The sequence below is a fragment of the Balaenoptera physalus genome, assembly GCF_965194825.1.
Source record: "Balaenoptera physalus genome assembly, chromosome: 14".
NCBI lineage: Eukaryota > Metazoa > Chordata > Mammalia > Artiodactyla > Balaenopteridae > Balaenoptera > Balaenoptera physalus.
The window spans coordinates 83,999,389-84,012,829 of NC_138893.1; the positions used below are offsets into that span (position 1 = coordinate 83,999,389).

General features: G+C 34.9%; 1 protein-coding gene and 1 long non-coding RNA gene across 4 annotated transcripts in view; both read left to right on the forward strand.

The window, feature by feature from the left end:
• P4HA1 (prolyl 4-hydroxylase subunit alpha 1) overlaps positions 1–1,153 on the forward strand; it is an 87,031-nt gene extending 85,878 nt beyond the window's left edge. For all 3 annotated transcript variants that reach the window (XM_082424518.1, XM_082424517.1, XM_082424519.1), the window contains exon 15: positions 40–1,153. In XM_082424518.1, the coding sequence (XP_082280644.1) occupies positions 40–110 (71 nt within the window). In that variant the 3' untranslated portion in view covers positions 111–1,153. The remainder of the gene's footprint in view (positions 1–39) is intronic.
• Positions 1–13,441, forward strand: part of LOC309642731 — a 414,473-nt gene that overhangs the window by 83,559 nt on the left and 317,473 nt on the right. The gene's annotated exons all lie outside the window — the stretch shown is intronic.

The window sequence follows — 13,441 nt, forward strand, 5'->3', positions numbered from 1 at the left end:
AGATAGTGGGGGACATTAATATATTATTTTCTTTCACAGTATCCAATAAATGGCTCCATGAACGTGGACAGGAATTTCGAAGACCATGCACCTTGTCGGAATTGGAATGACAAACAGACTTCTCTTTCTCTCCTGTTGTACTCTAATGTGTCTGATACACACATTTCCCAGTCTTAACTTTGAAGAGTTTACAATTGACTAACACTCCATGATTGATTCAGTCATGAACCTCATCCCATGTTTCATCTGTGGACAATCACTAACTTTGTGGGGTTTTTTTTTTTTCTTTTAAAAGTAACACTTAAAACACCACATCTTACATATGAAACCTTAAAGTTCATTTGGTATCACAGAGGACAAAGCAAGGCAGGGTAAAAAAATGAGGAATTTTTACATTTATGGTATATTTTAAAGAACTTTTTTTGGTTGGATAAAAAATACTATTTAAACATCTGATTATAGTATTTCAGTACATCTCAGTTGGTGGGTGGTAGGCTAGACTGGTCCGTGTGATTAAGGAACAGATGCCATATAGTATGTACCTAGGTATTATGTTTACCTAGTTTTAACTCCCTTCTGGATCTGCCTGAAGACTAGGAATAAATTAGCCCTGTAAACTGGGTTCCATACAATGTTTGCCCCTCCATATGCTATTCTAATTTGATTTTTTTTTCTCCCAAGTCATTTTTAAAGTATGCTTTACTTTACCAATCCCTTTCTTTCCTAGCTCCTCTGTGGTGAATTAAATCTGAGTTACAATACTTTGATTTAAAAAAAATTTTTTAACAGAAGGTCCTACATTAAAAGACTGGGCCTTCTTAACTAAAATGATCATGACTTAGTCTGTTTCTTGTTTTTCTTAAATGACTGATGATTTTGTCCAAAAAATTTTACTGTTTTTCTTAGTGCTAATTCCTTGCCTCTTATTTCAGCTACCTACAGCGGGGGATGATGATGTTGGCATTCGGATTTAAAAAATATCGTGCCTTAGGAGACTGGAAATTTTAAAATGTACAAGTCCTTTCAATGATGAGGGAATTGATAAAAAAGGAGTTTTTCCTAAAAAGCCAAAATGTTTGTTTTTTCAATTCTGAAATGTGTTGTGACAACAGTGACCTATTTATGATCTTAAATCTTTTTTTTTTTAAATGTTTCCGTTTTCTGTGTGGTATTTTTCGTATTTAAATGTGAATGTGTGCTATAGCAATAACAGGTTATTTCTTTAGAATTAGGACTTAGATTTATCCTCCTGATTTTCATTCACTCTAAAGTCACATTGTTATGGTAGAAAATTAAGGCTCTTTTAACTTTCAGATATTTAATCAATCAAAATATGTTACCTTCAAAGGGAGCTCTACAACTTTATTACTATGGTTATGGAGTTTTTACAGTAATGCTACTTAAGATTTTCTGTTGTTCAAATACATGGTATGGTAGTAGAAAGCTCTGAACCTAATGAAGTATGTTAATTGACCCTTTAACCTTTATATTTCTTATGGTGAATCATAGTTCACATAAGGGCTCTTTATCCTTTATGCAGTATTTAAATAAGGAAGAATTTGGTTAATTCTCTGGGAAAGAGGGTATTACTTCACCAGTTTTTTAAAACAGTGAACTGTGAACTTTATTTCTCTGAACTATCCTTTGTTCCACTACAAGTACTTTAGTAAGAAATATTGAGAATTAAGTTCATTAATCTAATCAGATTTTGTGACCACAGATTTTTTTAAAAATCTTTTTTAGATGGAAGCAATGTAAATTCAAAATTGAAGAAATAAAATGGGTGTTCAAAGAAAGGATACTAATCCTTAATTGCCACATGTTTTAGAAAGTAGAATAAAAAATACCTATTTCACACGGAAACAACATATTCCATAATCTTACAAATTTCATTATATTCAACCCCAAACCCCACACAGGGATTGGTAAACTCTTGTCAGTGTTAGGTCTTACAGAACCCTCCCAAGTTTCATAATTACCAACTATTTTTCTTTCCAAATGAAAAGGAGAAAAATATTCCAGTATCAAACTTTGCAATCCTTTTTTTTTTATGCTGAACTTTAAAATAAATGAGGGCTAGAGCTATCATTGGAAAATGTGGAAACTGTGGTTTCCTCACCAACCCTAAGTGTCCATCCTTTAAGATTGGAAGTTTCATCATTCATTAACTTTAACCATGAGTTATCACCAGTATCACCAAGTTAACTGAAGTTAACTGGAGTTAACTGAAGTATCCACCAGAACACTCAATCAGCAGGGTAAGTAAATGTCATAACTATGTAATAACCTACTAGGATTATTTTTAAAAATAATGAAGTGACTTTAAGATTCTTCAGAAAGCTAGATGGTAAATGCAGTAATGAAAGACACAACCAACCATATACTTTGGTTAATTTATAATAAAATGGTTACTGCAATATAAAAGGATTGAGAAGAGTTGTTGTAAGCAGTAAACACACACACATATAAAAATATAATACCTTATATATGTGTGTGTATATAAGATATATATTATTGCTGCTGAGAAGAATCTAAATATCCTTACAGAGTCATGTGTTGCTGGTTATATGTAAATTCCATGCCAGGTTTCCACTTAAGTCCATATAGCTGAAAAATGAACAACCCATGTGTAGGGCCTAATGAGCTAAACAACTGAATGACTAGATGGCTGCCATTAAGAAACTTACAGTGTAATACCAAAATAACAACAACAACAAATACCCAATCATGATTAAATAACTAAATCACTTGAGAAGGAATAAACAGAATTATGAAATGGAGATTGCTAGGAGAAAGCGGAAAGAAAAATGACATCTTAGTCTGGATGCCCAGCAGCACGAGAACCAATCCCTTCTCTTGGCAGCACTTACTTCACTGGGGTAAAAGTTTGTTATTTAGCAGGAGCAGTATTGGGTAACTTAGAGAAATAAGAATGAATTGTCAGCACTAGAGAGTACTGTTTATTAAATTATCAGATTTATCAGAATGAAATAGATTTCATATTCCAATTTCCTAATGTCCTTGGATATTTTTCTACCACACTAATGAGTTTTGCAAAAGTAACTGTAGTAGAACCATAAATTTCTTGGCTGCCTGCTTTATTGACTTTTATTTGAGGACTTGGAAGTTTACTTTCTGTGTGAATGTAGCCTTCAATTAAATATACATTTTGATGCAGGAAGACTAAGTTGTGAAAAAAAAAAATTAATAGGTAGTTTTATCAAATGTGAAAGTTTAAATAAAAGGAACCACTGAAAAGGAGTGGTAGTCTTTATATCCTTCTTTTTGAGGCCTTGTTGAATTCCCATTGCAGCACTGTTCTATTGAAGGCAGTTGTACAAAACAAGATAATCACAGATAAAATGAGCTCTAAAATCTGAAAAAAGAAAATCCTTAAATTTTGTCATTTGGTTGTTCCAATTCCTAACAGGCTTGTTTATAATACAAATCTGTTTTAGGCCAAGCACTTTAAAAGATTCAGAATAGAACATTTTAAAGAGAATATGTAGAGTGATGTACACCTTGACATTTCATGGCTTTTTAGGGAGGTGAATTTTATCTTTAGTCAATTTCTTCTAGAAAAGGCATTCACTTATTTAAGTCTACAAAGAGCCAAAATTATTATTTTAATATCTACCTTAAAGTCATAAACGTAATTAAGCTCCATTGCAATATAGGTTTTACATGGGTTTGGATATCTCATGGGTTAAATCATATTATGTAAATAACCTTATAGTTGTTAACTCTTAGAAGATGAAATAATTAAATTAACCTATAAAGTAAGTTATGTTCTATTTTTACTTTATATTTAAAAGGCACAAAAGTTAAGGCTCTGTAACATGAAACACCTTTCAGATTTTTATCATGAGATTGGAAAAAAGTTCTTATTAAAAATAATCAGTGTTATCTTTCCCACATTCCCTTTTTAATTCTGCAACTATAGGAAAATAGTCTATGGAAAAGTTGAAGTAAGGCAATCATTAAAAGTGCTCTGAAACAGTCCTACTTAGAGTGTGGCTTGCAAAAGAGTTGCCATGGGGTTTGTTACTGTTCCACAATGAGATAAGGAGATTACATCAAAATGTAAATACAGTACATCCATAACTACATGGTTTTGTTCAGTTGACTTTTTTCATAGCAAGATTATCAAGATGAAGAAAGCAGTGTGTTATTTACATTGTGGTACAAGCTCCTTATATCTCAGTGAGAACTGGCTTTAAATAGCATTGCTCTAGAACAGTACAAATTTTGTTTGATTCTACATTTTTAACAGCACTAAAGAGTTTCATATCTGTGGTTTGGATCTTGGTGGGGTAGTGGGAGCAGACTTTTTATGTCATGGCATAATGGCAAAAACAATTCAGAATATTAATTAGCTTAGCATATAATGTATCAAGGAATCAACATACTATCCTTAAGGTGATAGATTTGGATCAACATTTCCTCTAGTTCTAAGACCACTTAAACTTAATGTGACTTATTCTTGTTGGTATAAGACATATTTAAGAACATCGGTTCTAGAGGAAGCTAGTGGACTAGGAAGCTCCAGACCTTTGTTCCCCCATGGAAACATGAAACCAGCAACTAGAGCCTAGATGAAGTAACTTTATAGAGGTCTGGAAAACAGCCAAAGGTTTAAATTAACCAAGTGAAAGCCAAGTTAAGAAAAAGCCATGTTCAAAGTGGTAGGAAATTTCACAGTGTTTTTACTTAACCTTGCCTCACCCCAAACCTGGTACAGCACAGGTGGGAGGAAGTAGCTGCCCCATTCCCAGTTTTTATCTTTAACCAGAAGGAGCAGAGCAGATCTTGTTTGTAACCTTTTAATCTGTCTGGAAGCTGCATGAAGGACTGGTCTTTTTCACTTAATTCAGAGCTCAGAAGGAAAAGGGTAGAGCTGGAAAAAGCCCTGGGAAGCATCAGACACTGCTTGTTAAAGCTGCAGAGGAACTACAGACCTGGAGTAGCCTGATGCAAGAGATTACAAGTAGTGGAATACAACAGAAGGCCCTGAAAAGTGGCTGGATGAGACTTCCAGGGAAAACAAGACTTTAAAAAGCAGCCATGTATATGGGGAGATGGAGAAAAGCATCAACAAAGGTCCAGGCAAGATGCATGCCAAGAAAAGACCTTGAACCCCATGCTGATCCCAAGGATTCAAATATGCTCTTCTGCAAAGACTGGGAGAGGCTACTCTTTCAAGTACCTAATTTTCAGCACCCCCCCCCCCAGCACACACACACAAATCACAAAGCATACATAGAAACAGGAAAACATTTCTCATTTCTCCCATTCAGAGGGAGAAAATTAATTGGAAGAAACCATCCCTGAAGAAACACAGACACTGGATGTACTAAACTAAGAGTTTAAAACACCTGTTTTAAATATGCTCAAAGAGCTGAAGGAGAACATAGACAAAGAGCTAAAAGAAGCCAGAAAACGATATATGAACAAAATAAGAATATCAACAAAAGGATAAAAATTATGAAATTAGTTTAAAAGAACTAACAATAATTCTAGAGCTGAAAAATAAATAAGTGAATTGAAAAATTCACTAGAGGGGTTCAACAGCAGGTTCAAATAGGCAGAGGAATAAATCAGCAAACTTGGGGACAGGTCATTTCAAATTATCAAGTCAAGTCCAAGGAGCAGAAAGAATGAAGAAAAGTGAACAGAGCCAATGGGACTTACATGACACCATCAAACAGCCCAATATATACATTATGTGAATCCCTGAGGAAGAAAGAAAATTTCTGAGAGATCATTTGAAAAAATAATTGTCAATTATTTCCCAAATTTGTAGAAGTTTATAAAGAATTCCAAGTAGGATAAACTCAGAGAAAACCCTGAGACATATTATAATCATAGTACATAGTAAATCTATTCTACAAAAATGAGGGAGAAATTAAGACATTTCCAGATAAATAAAAGCTGATGGAGTTCATTACCTCTTGACCTGTCCTACAAGAAATGCTTCAAGTTAAAAGGACTCTGGACATTGACTGGAAATCATATGAAAATATAAATATCTATAATAAAGGTAAATATATGGAACAACAGAAAAATCAACATTGTGATTTTGGTTTACAACTCCACTCTTTTTTCCTAGAGGATTTAGAAGACAAATGCATAAAAAATTATAAATATGTTAATGAGTACAATATATAAAGCTGAATTTGTGACTGCATTAACATAAAGGGGAGTGGATCTGTAAAGGGGTAGAGTTTTTTGTGTGGGGTTGCAGAAACTGGTATTAATTCAGATTAGATTGTTATAACTTTAGGATGTTATGTGTAGTCCACGTGCTAACCATAAAGAAAGTATCTATAGAATATACACAAAAGGAAATGAAAAGTAATCAAAACGTGTCATTACAAAGAAAGTAAACAGAAAAGAAGGCAGTAATAGAGGAAATGAGGGACAAAAAAAGCTGTAAGATATAAAGAAAAAATGGCAAAAGTAATTTTGCCATCCCTAGCAGTAATTACTTTAAATGTAAATGGATTAAACTCCCCGATCAAAAGACGTAAATTGACATAATGGATAAAAAACACGACCTAAGTATATGCTGTCTTAAAGAGACTCACTTTATCTAAAGACATGCATAAGTTGGAAGCAAAAGGATGGGAAAATATATTCCCTATCAAAATCCCAATGATTTTTTTTTACCCATCATAAAATTAATATGTGGGTATAGAGGGAGCAGATCTCAAGACAATAAAAGCTATTTATGACAAATCCACATCCAATATAATACTGGTGAAAAGCTGAAATCCTTCCTGATAAAACCTGGAACAAGACAAGTATCCCCACTCTCACCTCTTCTATTCAACATAGTATTGGAAGTCCTAACCACAGCAGTCAGACAAGAAAAAGAAATAAAAGATATCCAAATTGGAAGGGAAGAGGTAAAATTATCATTATATGCAGCTGGTATGATAGTGTATGTAGAAAACCCTAAAGACTCCACACAAAAACTACTAGAACTGATAAACGAATTCAGCAAGGTAGCAGGATACAAGACTAACATACAGAAATTGGCTGCATTTCTTTATGCCAACGATGAAATATCAGAAAGGGAATGTAAAAAAAAAAATACCTTTTAAAATCACACCCCCAAAAAGAAAATACTTAGGAATAAAAGCTGACCAAGGAGGTGAAAGACTTATATGCTGAGAACTATAAAACATTAATAGAAGAATTTGAAGATGATTCAAGGAAATGGAAAGATATCTCATGCTTTTGGATTGGAAGAATATAATTAAAATGGCCATACTACCCAAAGCAATCTACAGATTTAATGCAATCCCTATCAAATTACTCATGACCTTTTTCATGGAACTAGAAAAAATAATCCTAAAATTCATATAAACCAAAAAAGACACAGAATCGCCAAAGCAATCCTGAAGAAAAAGAACAAAGCCAGAGGCATAACCCTCCCAGACTTCAGAAGATACTACAAATCTACAGTAATCCAAACAGCGTGGTACTGGCACAAAAACAGACATACAGATCAATGGAACAGAATAGAGAGAGAGCCCTGAAATAAACCCACACACCTACAGTCAATTAATCTTTGACAAAGGAGGCAAGAATATACAATGGGAAAAAAACAGTCTCTTCAGCAAGTGGTGCTGGGAAAGTTGGACAGCCACATGTAAATCAATGAAGTTAGAATACACCCTCTCACCATACACAAAAATAAACTCAAAATGGCTTAAAGACTTAAACATAAGGCACGACACCATAAAACTCCTAGAAGAGAAAACAGGCAAAACATTCTCTGACGTAAATCATACCAATGTTTTCTTAGGTCAGTCTCCCAAGGCAATAGAAATAAAAATGAAAATAAACAGATGGGACTTAAACTTACAAGCTTTTGCACAGCAAAGGAAACCATAAGCAAAATGAAAAGACAACTCACAGAATGGGAGAAAATAATTTGCAGATGATGCAATCGACAAGGGCTTAATCTCCAAAATACACAAACAGTTCATACAACTCAATAACAAAATAAACAACCCTATCCAAAAATGGGCAGAAGATTTAAATAGACATTTCTCCAAAGAAAACATAAAGATGGCCAATGGGCACATGAAAAGATGCTCAACGTTGCTAATTATTAGACAAGTGCAAGTCAAAACTACAATGAGCAGAAGGGCCCCCCTTGTGCACACCACCTCCACAGACAACCATCACCACATGATGGCCCAATTACAGCACCACTGGCCACTGCTCTCTCCCCCATTCTACCTCTCCTCGACCCAACCCAGAGGGGTCAGAAACTGCTGCTAGTTTTCCAGCCTGAAGTAGGCCCAAGCTCAGAAAGGGGGGAAATTTAGAATTTAAATCAATTTGGATTTTCAAAAAAAAAAAAAACTACAATGAGGTACCACCTCACACCAGTCAGAATGGCCATCATTAAAGAGTCTACAAATAACAAATGCTGAAGAGGGTGAGGAAAAAAGGGAACCCTCCTACACTGTTGGTGGGAATGTAAGTTGGTGCAGCCACTGTGGAAAACAGTATGGAGGTTCCTCAGCAAACTAAAAATAGAATTACCATATGATCCAGCAATCCCACTCCTGGGCATATAGCCAGACAAAACTATAATTCAAAAAGATACATGCACCCCTATGTTCATAGCAGCACTATTCACAATAGCCAAGACATGGAAACAAGCTAAATGTCCACCAACAGATGAATGGATCAAGAAGATGTGGTACATATATACAGTGGAATACTACTCAGCCATAAAAAGAACAAAATAATGCCATTTGCAGCAACATGGATACAAGAGATTATCATACTAAGTGAAGTAAGTTAGACAGAGAAAGACAAATACCATATGATATCACTTATATGTGGAATCTAAAATACGGCACAAATGAACCTATCTATGAAACAGAATCACAGACATTGAGAACAGACTGGTGGTTGTCAAGGGGGAGAGGGTTGTGGGAGGGATGGATTGGAAGATTGGGGTTAGCACATGTAGGCTTTTATATATGGAAGAGATAAGCAGCAAGGTCCTACTACTGTATGGCACAGAGAACTATGTACAAAATCCTATGATAAACCATAATGGAAAACAATATGAAAAAAAGAATGTATATATTGTATAACTGAATCACTTTGCTGTACAACAGTAATTAACACAACATTGTAAATCAACTATACTTCAAAAAAATAAATAAATAAAATTAATATGGAATCAAAAGGGACCCTAAATAGCCAGAATAATCTTGAAAAGGAGTAACAATAGAAGTCTCACACTTCCTGATTTCAAAACTTACTACAAAGCTACAGTAATCAAAATAGTGTGATACTCGCATAAAGACATAGACAATTAGTATAGAATAGAGAGCCTAGAAATAAATCCACATAACTCAACAAAATATAACCCAATTTAAAAAAAAAGATCAAGGACTTGAATAGACATTTCTCCAAAGAAGAAATACAAATGTCTAATCAACACATGAAAAGATGCTCAACATCACTAATGACTAGGGAAATGCAACTCAAAACCACAATGAGATAAACTCTCACACTCTTTAAGATGACTATTATCACAAAAAATAAAAAATAACAAGTGTTGGTGAGGCTGTGGAGAAATTGGAATCTTCACACATCGCTGGTGGGAATGTAAAATAGTTTAGCCACTATATAGTCCTCTTCTGGGTATATATCCTAAAGTAAGGAAAGCAGAGATTCAAAGATATTTATTTGTACACTCACTTTAATAGCAGCAGTATTTACAAGAGCCAAAAGGTGGAAGCAGCCCAAGTGTCCATCAACAGATAAATGGATAAATAAAAGATAAAAAGGAAGACAGTTTTTAAAATAAAAAAGAAATTAATAAAACAATCCAAAAGAAAATGAAACTGAAAATAAGCAACGAAGATCTAACAGAGATAATGGGAATCCCTAAATAAACAACAAAACCAAGTAAAGAGAATCATGCTTAAAAGTTATATTTCAAGAAAATTGTCTGTAGTATGCCTGACATTAAGCTTTTGAGTGCTGAGACATCCATTTCAAAGGCATCCATCTTGAATAACCATATTGCCAGCTATATGACACAGCTACAAGCAAAACAACTAGATAAGGAATCAGGCTGCCCCACACATGAAGTTTCCCTTTTAGAAAGCCCTGTGTCCTAGATAAATGACCACTGGAGCATACCTGCTTTTCACTTCCCATGCCCTATTCCCACTCTTATACTTGAAGCTTGCCAATAAAGAGTGAACCCACAAAATCTCAGGCACCCCACCCTCAGAACTTAATAAAGGCAGACCACCAGGTTTGTGCTCCCTCCCTCCCACTCTACCCGTGACCTACTGTGTGGCCCTTGGTAGTGCTGTGTACCCTCTAGGATATTTGAGTAATCTTGTTCTTCAAAGTTCCCTGATGGTTTTTGCTGAGGTGCTCCCTGCAATCATAGTAAGAACCACAAGGGCTGGTCCAGCCACAACATTGGCTCCAGTCCAGAAAACATCTGCAGGGGCTCCCACAAGTAATAGGGACCCAGGCAAGTGTCTCAGGCATTCCTACCCAATAGCGTCACTATCAGTAGGCTGGGACGGACACAATACTTTCTTAAAATAAAAACGTTTAAAACTATATATTGAAAGAGCACATTGTGTACCAGAGAATAACAACTCAGAATGACCAACATCAATACATACTCGTAAAATGACCAGATTTTAAAGAGCAAAAAAATTTCTTTTGAGCATTTTGGCAAAAAGACCACATTACTTATAAGGGAGAGAGAATTAGATCATTAGTAGATGTCGACAGCAACACTTTATCCCAGAAGAAAATGGATATAAAATATATTTAAGGTAGTCAAGGAAAGAAAATGTGAACGAAAGGTTTTATATCCAGCATAACTACCCTTTAAGTATAAACGGCACAGACAAATCTATCAATATGCAAGAACTCAGAAAATATTGTTCCTGTGACACTTTCCCAAGAAATCTAGAGAATGAACATCTGACACCAGAATGGAAATTAGTTAGATATGAAAGATGATGAAAATACTAATTATCAAACCCATAGGATATAGCAGCAACTACAGAAAAATATTTAACTTTTAACATTTACAGTATAAAACAAAAAAAAGATTTAAAATTAGTGTATTTATGGTGCAGCTACTATGAAAAACAGTATGGAGGTTCTTCAAAATATTAAAAATAGAACTACCATATGATCCAGCAATTCCACTTCTGGCTATTTATCTGCAGGAAATGAAAGCACTAACTCGGAAAGATATAGGCACCCTCATGTTCTTTGCAGCATTGAACACGAAAGCAATGTAAGTGTCCATCAGTGGATGAATGGACAAAGAAAATGTGATATATACACACAATGGAATATTAATCATCCATAAAAACGTAAATTTTGCCATTTGTGACACCAGAGATGGACCTTCAGGATGTTATGTCAAGTGAAATAAGTCAGACAGAGAAAGATAACTACTATATGATCTTACTTATATGTGGAACCTAGAAAGATAAAACAACAACAAAATACCTAAACTCATAGATACAGAGGACAGAGTTAGTGGTTTCCAAAGGTGAGGGATGGGGGTGGGGGTCAAAATAGGTGAAGGAGGTCAGGAAGTACAAACTTCCAGTTATAAGATAAAGAAGTCACATGGAAAAAGTGTAACTCTGTGTGGTGATGGATGTTAATGACTTACTGTGGTGATCATTTTGCAATATATATAAGTATTGAATGATTATGTTGTACACCTAAAACTAATATAATGTTATGTGAGTTACATCTCAAAAAAAAATTATTAGTCCCAAGTGTCAGTAGTGCCAAGGTTGAGAAACCCTGATCTAAGTCACTTGACCAAGAACAGCTGAAGGAAATGTACTCATTGTGATGAAGTGCTGGTTTGAAGAACTTGTCTTTAAAATCTTCAGGTGGTATAACAGTTGAGCCTGCTAGATGTATTCATCAGATATCATGTTCTTCATCCTATTCCTTTTTTTCTTGGAACATTAAAGGTATTATAAAAACCAAAAAAAGTAATAATAAAATAAATGTATTCAACTAGAAAAATAGAGAAAACCTTTAGTAAGTATGATGGAAATAATTCGTGCTTAGATGCAAGTTTACAGCACCAAATATCTACATTAGAAAGAAGAAAGGTCCAAATTTAATAACCTGGTTTCCACTTTAAGAAGCTGGAAAAGCTATACAATGGGGAATATTACTCAGCAAGAAAAAGAAATGAAGTAGTTTCTCTGGTGGCGCAGTGGTTAAGAATACGCCTGCCAATGCAGAGGACACAGGTTTGATCCCTTGTCCGGGAAGATCCCACATGCCACGGAGCAACTAAGCCCGTGCGCCTGTGCTTTTGAGCCTGCGAGCCACAACTACTGAGCTTGGGTGCTACAACTACTGAAGCCTGCGTGCCTAGAGCCTGTGCTCTGCAACAAGAGAAGCCACTGCACTGAGAAGCCCGCGCACCACAATGAAGAGTAGCCCCTGCTCGATGCAACTAGAGCAAGCCCACGCACAGCAGCAAAGACCCAACACAGCCATAAACAAACAAACAAACAAATAAACAAATAAATAAATAAATAAATAAATAAATAGGAAATAGATTTTTTTAAGAAAAGAAATGAAGTAGTGATACATGCTACAAGATGGATGAACCCTAAAAATAAACTAAGCGAAAGAAATTCATCACCGAGGACTGTATATTGTATGATTCCATATATATGAATGTCCAGAATAGACAAATCTAAAAAAGAAAGCAGATTAGTGGTTGCCTGGGGTGGGGAAATTAGGGAGTGATGGCATTAGGTTTCTTTTTGGGTTAATGAAAGTGTTCTCAAGTTGACTGTGATGATGAAAACACAATTCTTTGAATATACCTAAAGTCATTAAATAGTACATTTTAAGTTGTTCACTTGTATGGTATGTGAATTCTGTTTCAATAAAAGTTGGGTTTTTTTTAAAGACTAGAAAGGAAGAACAAATTAAACCAAAAGTAAGCAGAAGAAAACTAAGAGCAAAAATAAATGAAAGGAAAATAGACAAACTGTAGAGAAATTCAGTGAAACCAAAAGCTATTTTCTTAAATCCATCAATAAAAATTGATAAATCTTTAGACTGATAAAGAGCCAAGAGAAAAGGAACAAATTACCAATATCAGGCATCAAAAAAGGGACATTACTACAGTTTTTACAAGCATTAAAAGGATAATGGAGGGACATCCCTGGCGGTCCAGTTGCTAAGACTTCACCTTCCAATGCAGGGGGTGAGTGTTCAATCCCTGGTCAGGGAGCTAAGATCCCACATGCCTCAGGGCCAGAAAAACAAAACATAAAGCAGAAGTAATATTGTAACAAATTCAATAAAGACTTTAAAAATGGCCCACATCAAAAAAAATGATAATGGAATATTATGAACATCTTTATAT